This window comes from Pelmatolapia mariae, linkage group LG17, assembly GCF_036321145.2.
Source record: "Pelmatolapia mariae isolate MD_Pm_ZW linkage group LG17, Pm_UMD_F_2, whole genome shotgun sequence".
NCBI lineage: Eukaryota > Metazoa > Chordata > Actinopteri > Cichliformes > Cichlidae > Pelmatolapia > Pelmatolapia mariae.
The window spans coordinates 3,193,796-3,208,189 of NC_086242.1; the positions used below are offsets into that span (position 1 = coordinate 3,193,796).

The 14,394-nt window shown below is 39.5% G+C and overlaps 1 protein-coding gene across 1 annotated transcript; it reads right to left on the reverse strand.

Annotated features, from left to right (window-relative positions):
• Nucleotides 1–665: 665 nt before the first annotated feature.
• On the reverse strand, nt 666–14,252 carry LOC134615795 (protein mono-ADP-ribosyltransferase PARP12-like). Its single transcript, XM_063460457.1, has 12 exons — nt 13,891–14,252; nt 13,402–13,537; nt 11,840–12,548; nt 11,700–11,750; nt 11,487–11,613; nt 8,480–8,645; nt 6,457–6,577; nt 6,245–6,341; nt 5,399–5,474; nt 4,493–4,623; nt 3,831–3,973; nt 666–3,600 (listed from the first exon to the last, which is right to left on the reverse strand). The coding sequence occupies exons 1-12, from the start codon at nt 14,166–14,168 to the stop codon at nt 3,347–3,349; spliced, it is 2,289 nt and encodes a 762-aa protein (XP_063316527.1). The 5' UTR covers nt 14,169–14,252; the 3' UTR covers nt 666–3,346.
• Between the last annotated feature and the right edge of the window lie 142 nt (nt 14,253–14,394).

Consider the following 14,394-nt stretch of genomic DNA (forward strand, 5'->3'; position numbering starts at 1 on the left):
CACGTCTATTTTATTTATAGCCCATAGCACATTTAAAAAACAGAAGTTAACCCAAAATACTTTAGAGACAGCCGCCTTTACATTTCAGCTCGCCAACAAGCTCACTTTTTAAAAATACAAGAACAGCAGTTAGCTGTGTTTTGTTGTGTTAACTCATTATTGTTGGAAAGTAAAAATCACAGCAATAGTGATCATTAAAATGTGTCCAGTATTTCCAAACTGATGATTATGATGACGATTCATCTCATAAGATCTAAGTTAGAAGTAAGTATTCCTCATTAACTGAAGGTGTTGGAACGCCTGAGCAGAACTGAATATGAAGGGAAAATATGAATGTTGTTATTGTAAATATTATCGTAATCTTTATTTGTTCCGAATCTTTTTCAGGGTTTTTGAGGGCAAAAAGAAGGTTTGTAAACCCACAGCTTATTGCTGAAGCTTGTTCGCCTTCGTCTTTTTGCTCTTTAACAAATATAGTAAAGAGGGGTTTTTTTGTTTTGCAGTTTTTTATCCTGCGACTGTGACTCCAAAAGGAAGTGCAGATCATCATATGTCCTGATGCAGACTATAATTTAGGCCACGTAAACCACAGTGGGCCATAATCAAGAACCACACACGTGAACAGTCTTGATAACTCTTAAATAATTATTTATTTGAATGATTGCCAACATGCACACACACAAAAATCTGATTTGATAGAACATTTCAGAAGAATAAAAGCTTTAATAATAGAACAGGTTTACAGTGAGCACATGTAAAAAAAAATCTGGAGGCGCCATCGGCAAACTTTATGAAGGCTGAAACATCCAGTATGACTTTTTTGGGAGTGGGTAAGCCTTTGGAGGCATATCCTTGGAAGGTAACACAGACCTCCATGTGTTAGTCAGCAGCTCTCATGACTGCTGTTTGAGACATCAGGACCTCAGCTATACTCATGGAGTCTGTTCCTAACAGTTTCATTGGGAACATGCACATAAATATGCCATTCTGTAAGGCTTTGGCAGTGATCCTTCTATTACTTTTTGCATAAAGCAACAGATAGCGGTCCTGCTGCTGGGTTGATGCCCTTCTATGGCCCTTTCAGGGTTTCCTCACGCACAGCCTGCCTTCTTGTCTTGGGAGACAGAGCGGTCCAGGAACTGGACTAACTGTGCAACCTGAATGGGCTGTAAGTACCCTCTCATATAGTGTCAAGAACAATAACAAAAAGCAAAACTAGTAGCATGGTGTATTTGTATTTTCTTATATCTTTTTCTAATCATTATAAATATATAACCGCTAATCCAAGTACTACTGACCAAGCGGGCTATGACTGCAAAAGAGCTAAAGAGAAAGGCAATATACACAATGTAACATCTAAACCATCTTCAAACAGAAATTAATTTTTTTATCAACGTTTTTCTGCATTTACAGTCAGACTATGAACTAGAAAGACTGGCAAATGAAACGAGGTGCACTGTGCACAACAGGGCGAAGTGAACGTTTAACAACCACCACAACCAACAATCACCTTTGTGCTGCACTAGAGCAGCGGTCCCCAACCCCCGGGCCATGGACCGGTGCTGGTCCGTGAGTGGTTTGGTACCGGGTCGCGAGAGTTGAGGCTCGGGTGTGAAATTTATGGTTTTCATGGTTTTTATCGTTAACTCGGTTTCCTTGAGTCTTTTCCCGTGTTGTAGTTGTGTGTCTTATTTTGAAATAAATATTTACGCGTTACTATAGCGACCAGTGAGCATTAAGGGGCAGAGAGGAGGACGTTATTGTCAGTGTTGTTGGCGCATTTCAGGAGGACACTGCTAATAAAGTTACACAATTACACAGTGCATTCACGTTTATTTTTATATTTTGTCTTGGTCGTATCATTTTATTCTCTTGTATTTATCCGCGACACCTTAAAAGCCGGTGTTCTGACAAACCATCCTACTTCCTAATTCCAGCACAAATTTAAGTAGGCATGATGGTTTGTCACTTAACTTTGCCCATCGGAGTATGTTTCTCGCTCATACTCACAAAGGTAGGACGGTTCGCCACTTATTTGTGCGCATGTGTACAAACAACGGGTAGGATGGTTTGTCACGTAGGATGGATTCCCAGAACACCGGCCCGTGAAAATATTGTCTGACATTAAACCGGTCCGTGGCACAAAAAAGGTTGGGGACCGCAGGACAAGAAGGTCTATGTTTTTCGCTTTCTTTTTTCTCAAGCTTTTCCGAACACAGTGAGTATCGCACACTGCTGCTGTTTGTTTCTATACGTGTTCCCAGAAGTTGGTCCTTGCTTGCTGCTGACATTGCAAAGGTCATCTAAAACAGCAAAGCTATCATCAGGCACCAACACGTAGTCCGTCGTGTGTCTTGGACAAATCCTTACGAGAATATGAGGCTCTAATCGCCTCCAACGTTATCCTTTTTTATTATTTGATATGTTTTAGGTACGATGCTTTCGCATAATAACCACTAAACGTGGAGGACGTATAAAACTTCCCGAGATAATCATGAGGAAAGCACTCAGGCTTTTCTTCCGATATGGTTAGCACGCTGCAGCATATCTATATTACTAGCATAAACCTGTCCTATGGGCGGTTTTTGCTAAGCCTGTAGTGCTTTGTCAAATTCTTCATTCTGTATTTATGTTGAGTATAACAAAATTCCTTCGCGTATGTTGAATGTCACAACAACAACAAATGGAGACATCATCGCATTGTCAGGGAGATGAATATGAAAACTTAAAGACATGGCTTAAAATAGATGTTAATAACTGCAATGTTATTGAAAAACTTTTCTTTCGATTGGCCCACCATTAAGGAGATACATACAGATATATGCTGAGATCATTAGCGATTCAAAATGTCATTCTTTCATTTTGTATAAAAGTTTAATTTTATAATTAAACTGTAATTTCTATAAAAAACACCTCAGCAAATGGGATTGTGCGAACCTGTTTTTATGTGCATCTTTTGCACATGAGGACAGACTGACTGGAAATGTTTGTGATTTGTGGAAATTTGTCTTCTTTTAAAAATCACTTTGCATTTGGTCAAGTTGAAAAACTTTGAGCATCGAAACAAACAAAAGAAACTTGCTTATTCAGCATTTTCATCATTTGAATTAAACCTAAAATAGCAACTGACTGGGAAGCTAGTTTTACCAAGTATTTCCCAGGACAATTCACACATTTTTACCAACATTGCTAAATGCTAAATGGTAAACGGAGTGGTTCTCATATCTCTTTTCTACTCTGAGTACACAAAGTGCTCACATTTGTCTCACTATCAGCACATGAAAAAAACTGTGCTCGGTTGGTAAGCTAATAGTGTAGCTGGTTTCTTTCACCAGTACACGTCTGTCTAATTGTACTGTATCAGGTACTCGGGGTAGATCTGGTGCTTCTCAAACACCACAAATATGGCGGGGTCCATTACATCATCTACACAGCTGTCATAGAAGTTTATGTCCCCTCCGTCTTTTGAAGGAGGTTGGCAATAGTCGAAGGACCCTTTGGTGTAGTCTCCCACCAGCACCCGTGAGATGAACATGGCTCTGACATCAGTGTCACCGGTGAAGTCGTGGGAGTGTTTGGCATCGCGGGCAAAGTAACTACCTGTGTTTAGACACCAAAAGGTACAATTGTGAAAAAATCTATTTGTGGGGAAGGACACTGGTAAACATGCAGAGGTGATTACGAGGTGAAATGTTTTCCATAAGAATAACTTCACAGGTCTCACGGTGTCACAAAGATGAGAGTGGCTGGAGTTTTTGCTTTTTAAATGTATGCTGAACATATGCTGAATAACCAATAACTATTTCAGCACGAACATTTCTCCCACTCACCTTTGCCATAAGCCATTCCATGAGTTCTGCAGTCGAAGTTGTTGTGGCAGATGGTGTTTACAGATTTGGAGTCGATGCCATGAAAAAGTCTTAGTTCAGGCACATCTCTCCCTCGGTTTTTGGTCCTCATCTGATTCTTCTGCCTTGAAAAAGGAGACAGGAAACAAATTAAACCAAGCTGTGAATCATGGTCTTGTGTCTTTGAGCCTGTGTTTTAAGTTTTTTTTATGTTTTGTGAGTTCATGATTTGTTCTTTTGGATGTTGAGACGCAGTTTTGTTCTCATGGTTGTGTTCTCCTCCACAGTATATTTTAAAAGTAACACCACTGCGGGCACCTTAAAGCTCTATATTTTTATAATCTCCAGCAGGGGGCAAAAAGTTGAAAAAAGTGGTCAGTTAATTTAAATGTAGGAACAAAAATCTTCTCAGTTCATTTATGACTTCATTAAATATTTCCCTATTGGGTTGATTTTCTCCATTAATAGTTTTAAGTCTACTTTAATACAACATGAGTTTTGTAACTGATGATGTCACTTTATCAGACAGGGGTGGCTACCTGCACAGATACAATAACCTGGTTAGAATCGATCGTAGACACAAGCTGTCAGCCAAATTTAACAAGCAGCTGATGCATGCATATTAATTGGATGTCACTACGTACAACTGAAAGGCCTCCCAAAGAGTTTTGTTCTGAATTCTCACAATGTTGACGATATCAGAGTCTCTCATGGTTTTACAGAAAAGAGCTTCAACCTCCTTAAATTCTCTTGAGCTGCTCTGGAGGGAAATTTGCTGTAAGAAAACATTGAAATACAGAAAATGTTCAGTCACAATAACATCGAACAAAAACAAGCTGTAATCACAATTTTAAAACACCATCAAACACAGAAACAGAAAGAATTATTAACATTTTTTTTTACTTTGGCTTCTAAACAACACTTTTTTAGCTCTGCTTTGGTCTCCACCAAGTGCTGAAGGAAATATCTGTCTTTTTCGCTGAATACTTTATTATGTTCCATTTAGCTAACACAGCATCTTTGCTGGCTGAAGAAAGAGATAATCAGGCTGTGCTAATGTAAAATACTTTTCAAATGTTGTTCAAAAAAAACAATGAAATGAAAAAAGAAACAGCAGATATCTAGCAATACTGAAATCATTGACTGTCTTTTCCTTTGAAAACATTGTTGCCAATGTTTTTTTCAATTCAAACCATATTGTTTTTAAAGTTTTTTTTTATTACCAAACACCTCATTTCACAAATACGTAACCTTTTTTGAAAATTAAAAATACAAAGTCTTATATCAGAATAAACTGAGGCATTGAGTTTTCAGCAGCTGTACTAAAGAAAGTTGACTCCTAAAATCTGCATACATGTGAAAAACGACCTCAGCTATCTGGTACTAATTATCCCTTCCACATTTTGTTAAAAATTACACTGCAAAGAATAAGAAATAATAGATGACCAATTACTCAATGATGTTTACATTTAGAAATGACCTAAACTTGACTGTGAGCTAAACCAACGGAGAAAAATTATATTTTTTATAATTGTTGGTTTTCACAGTACCGAATATCCTGTTTCAGGGATCTGTTTCTTGTCCCAGTTGTCCGGTACTGGGCCAACATTTTGAACCACAGGCCTTCTGCAAACAGAAATGAGGAATGCTTTCATTATTGTTCGTTTTAAAACCCAAAAACACATTTATAGTTGTGTCAGTACTGAAATTAATTAAAATTAAAATCGACATTTTCCCCATTAAAAGTCATAATAACAATAGTATGATTATTTTACTGGATTTTTTAAAAATTTATTATGATGATGATTATTATTATTGCAAATTCATCAAAAAACTACCAACAAAAACAGATTTATGTCTGAGGCTGCAATTTTTGGATTGCAATGATTTGTTTCACATTAGAGCACAGAGAACATGTCGAATGTTTAAAGTGGAAAAACTGTACCATCATAACAAAAACACAAGTTCATGTGTAGCATCCCCTCTCTTCTCTAACAACAGTCCACAAATGTCTGGGAACTGAGACCAGTTGCGAGAGAGAGAGATGCTCAACAGTCCTATTTTTAATGCAGTGCCACTTGAGTGCTCAAAGATCTCATCAACTAGTGATTTTTGGCCTGACATTGTTCCAAATAAAGTCTTTGTAGATCTCCAAGGTAATACTGTGGTAAGGTCTAGATACAGGAAAAGGAAAGTATATAAAACCATATCTAGAGCTTTGATTGTCTCAATGAGAAGAGTAAACTGAACAAGAACATGAATTCTCCTCCCCAATTAGAATGAATTTCTCAGATGTAAGAACACCACAGAGAATAAACTGATAATTCTGACATCGGGCTAATTTTTAAAAATGGGTCTGAAAACCTTCTGCTGCGGCTGCTTTTGGGATGGCGTACCTGACTTTCTTTGTTAGGACGTCTACAGCAGAGACAAACCGTGGCCGTCTGCACACAAGCGTCTTCGTGCCATTAAGGTTGTTTGTCTGCATCATGTCTGACGGGTAACAAAAAAAACATAAATAAAAGTTTAAACTTGTGCAATGATTATGACACCACTTTTAAAACACAGAAATCAGCGATCAGATACAGTTTCCATATTCTTTGTTTACCCTCGAAACTGAGTGAATACGAGTGTGAACCAGCAGTAAACTCCAGCACGTCTTTATTGTTGCCCAGGAACAACTTCTCCAGCTTTGTGCTGTTGATGTCTGCTGCTTCATGTCCACCAATCTGCAAAGTAAGAAAGGCAAGCAGGTTTTTAAACACATAACAAACAGGAATTGCCATATGAACAATAAATAGCTGGGAAGCAAAAGAATATTGTCTAAAGAGCTTGTAATATTATAAAGGTCTCAAGGTAGATATTCCCAAGTTAGCATAGCCACAATTATGAAAACAGTAACATTTGATTTGGCAGAGTCGTCATGCTGGACGTCCTTCCTCACCAAGCTCATTTATGTGGCGCCCATCTGGCATGGCTTTGGACTTTTGAACTCCTGACACTAGATTTGTGTTTTGGTATCAAGCTAGGGATCTTTTGCATGTTAGGTATATGTGTTAACGACCACACCTGGAGCCTTAAGAGTTTAAAAAATTTGATCCTAGGTTGCAGACATTTTATATGAAAATGGAAGAAAAGCAAAGCTATAGTGCATTCATTTGTTTGGTAGCATATAAGTCTTCCTCTTTCCTATAAATCAAAGGTAAATGACTGCTTATTTTAGTATTAAAAATCTCAACAGGTTTTTAATTCAGAATAGAGATTATGAAGGTGTTTATTTCAGTTTTATCCTCAAAAAGTCAATGCTTGAATTCTTTTGCTTGAAATGAGAGGAATAAATTTGGTAGGTAAAAGATTAAAGATTAGGAGATGAGCTGTAAATAAGAGAATAGAGCAAAGAAAACATTAACCATGAAACAAATAAATCAGGATATAAAGAAGGCCAAAATAAAAAAAATAAAAAAGCACGCTGGGCCACAGCTAGTGTAACTCAAACTGCTGAGAAATATCATGATCTTAATTTATTTTAAGAGTAAATGTCTGCCAGCTTCACTTCTTTCTCCTTTGTGTACATCATTTTTTGCAGTTTAAATGTAGTATTAACTACAGCAGTAGGAATAGCACTGGCGTTCATAATGTGACTGAGACAGATGTACAGTGGCACAGTTAGCACAGATCAGCTCCACCTGCTCTTCATGCTGAGGCACGCCGTCAGCGTGGATATAAAACTCTGACCTGCTGCAGCTATTTTTCCATGTTTGTTCACTGTTTCACAAAAATATCATTCAGGAACTACTTCACCATTACACTCCTCCTAAGACGTGAAGTTACTCATGGCAAAGACTTTAACCTTTGGTTTGTTAAAAAGATCAGAAAGTGTAAGCTCTGAATGGCTGCAACGTCAAAATTAAATGGTAGTGGGAAATTATTTACTTTAATACGGCTTCTATAAAACAATCTACTATAACAGAGTGTCAGAGAGCGTAACTCCCTCCAACGGGCCAGAGCTATACTAAAATTTAAGTGAGTAATGATGTTTATATTACATGATGATGTCAGTCTGGTTTGTTGTCATTGTGATGTTGTGCATCGTATTGACAAAATAAAGTGTGTTGTACTGCTCTACCATCATACAAAAATTGAAAGTTGAAACTGTGGACACTGGGCTGCTAACAAACAGACGAACAAACAGAACCCATTACTTACTTTATTACTGCTCTTACGTAATAAATGTGACAGTATGAGCTTTTGGATTTAGCAACAGACTCTTGCTGATATGTTAAATGTGTCAGCAGTAAAGAGTTTTTTATTTACATGTCCACAAAACTAGCATGCATTTGGAGTCTTGTTTAAAATATCTTGACAAAATTAATGTGTTCAGTTTTAAAAAGTAAAACAAAAACACAACAACAGTGAAAATGAAGCTTTGAAATGCAATCGACAAACTAATGGGTGACAACAAGACGACTGTCTTCACTGTTTATTAAAGAGTGCAAACAACCTTTTTAGTAAACAGTCAGATACGTATTTTATATGTTTGTACAGCGGTCTGTTAAAGTTATGTCTTAATATTGTCTTTTTCTCAACAACATAAAAATTTTAAATACAGTAACAATAATGTAGTTACTCACAGCGGATGCAAACATGTTCCACCTCCCAAACTCATCCTGCCAGTACCAAAGCCACTCGGTGGTGTGGATGAAGGTTGGCTCAGTCACCGAGTTTTCTGTCGTGAGCCGACGTACCTTCTTCAGTTCACAGGTCATCGTGTCAAAGTGCACGGCTGGGCTGGTACTACTGCAGACAGACAATTAAGAAGGTACTAAAAGAAAATGTTTTGGATCCACTGCCAGCTGTGTACTGGGTGTGTGTCATTTGAAAAAGTTGGCATTTAAGAATGACTTAAGACGACTGAGTTATGGAATAAACAATGGGGGGGGGGCTTCTGCGCTGATTTGTATGTCGCTGAGTGAAATAGATTTTTGATCTCCAAGCTAAACATAACTTAATATTCGGTGGAGAAACCCTTCCTGCAAACACAGCATTAAGACATTTCTTGTAGTTGGCCATCACGTTTGCACACATCACTGAGGGATCTTAGACCACTCCTTTTTTACAGAAACTCTTTAAACCCTTCAGGTTCTTGGGTTCCACTGAACAACTCAAAGCTTCAGCTCCCTCCACAGATTTTCTATGGGACAGGTCTGAAGACTGTCTAGGCAACTCCATGACCTTAATTTGCTCTTCTTTAGCCACTTCTTTGTTGACTTGGTATGTTTTGGGTCACTGCCATGCTGGAAAATCCCTCCATTCAGTGGGCACGCTGCGGGAAGGAAGTTCTCTTCCAAGATTGTACGGTGCATGGCCCTGTCCATTTAGGATGGGAATTGATAAGAATTTAGCGATTCCGATTCCATGATTGATAGCACTTATCAATTCTTCTTGGGTTTTCATTGGCTCTGCTTTGAGTCACCACCATCTCTAAGCAGCATAGCAAAGACATTACATTCATGGAATTAATTGCCTCTTGTGTGGTCAAATGTTTGTGCATGTTGGAGGGATTTCCCATCTTTCTTGTGATCAGTTTTGTGGTCATTACTCAAAAAATGTAAACATGTATTACACAAATTACACAAAACCCTTTTTTAAAATAATGCAGTACATAACCTAATTACACCGGGGAGGAAACTATTTGTTACATTACTCTTTACATTTCCTAAAATACTAAAACACACTGTCATAATAACCAGTTAATAGTATAATAGTACAAACCTTAGGCTACAGTTCAGCACACCAACACAAATCATGACGACACGAGGACACACATATGATCCTTGTCATAGTATTTAGGTGTAAACAAAAAGCTGCCAACACAGAGCAAAGATGAAAACCAGCACAAAGAGCGATCGCCATGGTGATTCTACTTTAGAAACATGAACAGGTAGAAAGAGAGCCTGCAGCCTGACTGCTCATCAGTTTGTTACTTGTTGAAGTTCAGGCTCTGGCTGATGGGCTGCAGCTTTAACATTACTTTGGGTTCTTGGCTAGCTTAGTCTTAGCATGCTCTCTGTGCAAAGAGCCAAAGTTGTGTTACCACCATAGTGCAGCTGTTTCTGTCTTAGATGCAGTTTCCACTTTACCATCACGCTCTTGTCTGTTTTTTTGTGCAATAAGAATAAAAGGACAGTCCATATCCAGGCTATAGACTGCGCCACTGTTTTCCTCCTCCAACACACAAACTGAAATCAGCTGATTTGGACAACAGGGAACTGGTTCACTGCAAGAATTGGATCCTGATTCTCAAACCTACTGTCCATTGGAACTTCATTCTGGGGAACTCATTATGAACGCTTAGCAGAAAACAGCTGAAAACATGTTTCCACCTCCGCGCTTGACTGTGGTGAAAGTGTTCTTTGGCTCATACTCAGCATTTCTCTTCTTCCAAACATGGTGGCCAAAGAGACTGACTGACTGACCACAACACTTTCTCCCAAGCCTTCTCTCAATCATAAAGATGTTCACTTAAGCAGGTGGACCTTAAGGTTGCAGCAAGATTTCAATCTATTCTGCTTTATACACAGTTGAGATCAGGAGTAATGGTAATTAACAGGTTAATAGATTGATTGTAATTTGTAATCTGTAAACAACTTCATCTTCTCTGCCTTGTCCCAAAGCTGTTGTTGACTCCCTGAACTGTTGTTGGAAATTCATGTCAACTCAATGTGTTTAACACTGAACATAAAAATATAAAAACCTGGTCACCAAACCACAACCACCACACTCCACACAGCTTCCTGTGACAGAGTTCTGTGTGCCATGTCAGAGATCAAATCCTTATTTCACTCAGCGACATGCAGGTTAAAGAACTTTTCTGTGATGTGTTGATATTCTATCTGCTTCCATTAAAATAAGTAACTAACATAAAACTACCATAAAATTCTGTTCATTTCATTTTAAGTGAGCAAACTTACAAATTCAGCAAAGAATCAAATATTTTATTTTAATATTTATCCAGAGCGTTGCACCTGAAACCGCCGTATTGTAGCGTCCCTCCAACAGGAGACAGAGACGCTCGGTATTCCGTGTACCAGCTGTTCATTAGGAACAGTAACACAGTCTGCTGTGGGCTGTAGACAACGCCAAAACAAAGAGAGCGCTCCCTGAAGAATGAAAACAATCCCTCTGTCTCCTCTTAAACTTGTGCTACTTTTTCCCCCCTACACACACACACACACGCTCCATAACTCCCACCCCCATACATACACTCTCAGCCAACCACAAGCATGTTCTCCTACAGACTCTCTGTCACAGGTGTTTGATATGATCGACAGGCTTAACAGCCTCTAGACTATTACACCTTCAAGGACACTCAGTAAATTACATCATTGCACGTGTGGAGCAAGTCTGTCATAGCTGTGTGACAAATCTGAACACAATAACGCTGACGACACAACGATCAGATTAACTTGCAATCCAGTTTGTTACAATGATAAAAAAAAAACTTATACTAACATCACAGAGAGCCAGCGCCTCCTAAAACCAAAGCTTTCTGAAGCATTTTACCTTCAGAAAATATGGAAACGCACAAAACTTTTATCTAAAATTTCGATGGCTGAGTTGAAGAATAAATGTAAGTACCTGTATGAGTTACTGGGGTCACAGTAGTCTCTCTCAATTGTCTCATTATCGGGCAAATCAGTCCACTGGTGTCCCTCTTGGACCTGCCATCGGTACGGCATCTTGTCATGAGCTTTAAAACATTGATCTAAGAAGAAAGAAGAAAGACAGCTGATCAAAGTCAAGAAAGAACTACATTAGACCTAAAACACTTACTAACCATGACTTTCTCACCTTGATGTTTGCAGTGACCTTTAATGAAGTACATGCAGATCCCTGTTTTATCTGACAGAAACAGGAGATATTTCACAGGCTTCATTCAGACAGCAGTTTTAGTTCATCTCCCCACAGAAGTGTTTTCAGCTGTTGCTTACCTCTGACAGGCCTTTGTCTATTGTTCTGCCATTCTCCGCCTTTAGCAGCTTCATCACTGACAGCAGCATGAATGTCACTTAAGGAACGAGTATTTTGAAAAAGCCGATGGTTGCCCCTGTTGCCGCCTCTCCCTCTAAAAGGCACTGCAGCTTTTTTTGGATGCCATGTCCGGTTTTGGCTTACATCATTTTCGCTGCTCGCATCGTTGTCGCTAGTGGCGGCAGAGATGTCACTAGTGGGAGAGTTTTCATCATCGCTTTCATTTAGTCCATCACTGGTGTACAGGTCAAGGGCGTCAATGTTTGCAGCAATGTCACTAAGTGAACAGGCCTGATCCTGCACCAGGCGGCTGCTGTGGCTTCCTCTGTTTCCCCTAAAGCCCCTGTTGTCCCAAGTACCTCTCCCACCTCTGCTGAGCTGATGGCCACCTCTCCCTCTGCCTCTCTGACTTCGTTGACCATGGTCATTGACTCGAATCAGCCTCAAAGCCTGTTTATTTGCATAAGCAGCCTTCAAGGACTGAAAGAGTGTGTCAGGTACGCCTCTAGCTTGCAAAGCTTTGAATGGCTGTGGAGCATTAAAATCGTGGTTCTTCCAGCAACTGCACTCACGGCTGATGTAGTTCTCACAGATGTGGAGCCTCTTGCAACGATCACCATCCTGACACCTGCCAAACAGTCCAACACCGTTGTTGTAGTCGTGGCATATCTGGAGATATGGAGAGAGGAAAAGATGAAAAGCGAAGGTGGTTATAATCACAGACTGTAAATCAAACCTGGATTATAATCATACATTCTATTATTAACGATGGATATAGCCGTCTGACATTCCCGTTTGATTTGTTGTTGTTTGTTTTGACTTTAAAAAGGCACTGTACGTATAAGCTGTATAAATAAGTAAGACAGGAAACACGATAAACGACTGACAGCACAAGCTTGATTTGAATCAGTTTAGGTCATTTTGTCATAAACTTCTAAAAAACAGGTAAATTCAAGGGAGATGCAACCATTTGAATCTCCCCCTGCTGGCCATTAAATAAAATGCAGGCATTTAAAGAACTTTCATTTAACACAGTGGTTCCCAAACTTTTTTTTTGCTAGCCCCCCCTTCGTTTTACAAGAAAACGAAATTCATCACGAAGCGTCAAACGTATGTGCCTTTTGTCATGTCACGCTGTGCGCCACGTTATTGTTTACATGAGATGAATGTCTACAATGGCGGATAGAGACAAAATACTGTTACTGTTAATCTGACTATCTGCAGTTTTTACACGCTTACATTTACACACACAGTTGCTGTCCCTCCGTTTAGAAAGGCAGAGGCGTCAATGGTGTAATTATTTTACGTGTAGTTGTTTTTTCCTGTGTAATAATGTTCAACATTGTTATCAATAGCTACATTTTTCAAAAAAACCAAACAAAACATTTTTAAAGAAAAACACTTTCAATTCATTTAAAAAACAAAAGTAACATGTTAGTGGAAACAACGGGTGTGGCATTGTGTCGTAGGAATGCAAACTAGACTGACTCGTCTGGTTCATGCTGTGTGTTGTTAGACTTACATCAGGAAGAACTGTGTAGTCACTCTGCAGCAGCAGGGTGCACAGCTCTTCTCGGCTCAGGCTCTCCAGCTCATGCTCCCTCAGAAGTCTTTGGTTATGATCAGACGTCAGCTCATGGGAGAAGCTGCAGCCCCTCCTGTTATAACAGAATCCACACAGCTGAGTCAGGACGGTAAGTACTCAGTAAAAGAAAAAAGAAAAAAACCCCAAAACAATAATGACAACAACAACAAAAAAAAGCTGTCATGTACGTCATGGGTTATCTTTCTGGTAGAAAGTCCGTTTGCAAGTCAAAAGACAGCCTGATAGCTCATGGACATAGAATTATATGAAAGTCAAGTTCAGCGTTTTGGGAAAAATGTTTTAGCAGGATTAGCCCAATAATAGGTTTGATGTACAGCTGGGTAGAGCTAGCATCCGTTTAACTTCGAAGACTCAGACACTCCCTAAATAAGCTCTGTTTCTTTACTTTAAGTCCAGTATATTTACCTGAGCTGAGTGAACTGACAGAATCCGCTGAAGAGGAAGTTTTTACACAGGTGCAGACCCCTGCACGTCCCCGGGCAGTCTTTGGCTCTGCAAAGTCTCAGGCGGGTCCTGGCCACCACCTTCTCCTGTCCGTTTGGACAACACCGAGCAAATTTCTCTCGGTTAGAAATGATCTCCGACACCTTCGTACGATCGCCGGAAAACAGATTATACACTAAATCCTCAGTGTTGACTGCTCCGTGACCGGCGCAGATCATTCTCAGTATTTCTGTCTCCATCGTGTCCGAGCTCTGCCTGCGTTAACTTCCACCTGTGAGACCAAAGCGCAGCTTGACGACAGCGGCCGCTGGTTTCATGGGAGGCGGAAACCTCGGTATCATTTCTGACGATTGGAAAGCGAAACTGAACTATTTTTATCTTGGACTGATGCTGTAATGCTGCTGATTTCCACTTGGGGGCATCACCGCGCTGTATGACCTCCATACACCTCGACTGAAAATGAAA

What these genes read in the sequence shown, in the direction of transcription:
- LOC134615795 (XM_063460457.1), bottom strand. Translation starts at nt 14,168, where the DNA reads ATGGAGACAGAAATACTGAGAATGATCTGCGCCGGTCACGGAGCAGTC. An exon ending in ACTACACAGTTCTTCCTGAT is followed by an intron (nt 12,549 to 13,401) that starts GTAAGTCTAACA and finishes CCATATCTCCAG; the next exon opens with ATATGCCACGACTACAACAA. An exon ending in GACCCCAGTAACTCATACAG is followed by an intron (nt 8,646 to 11,486) that starts GTACTTACATTT and finishes GTCTGTCTGCAG; the next exon opens with TAGTACCAGCCCAGCCGTGC.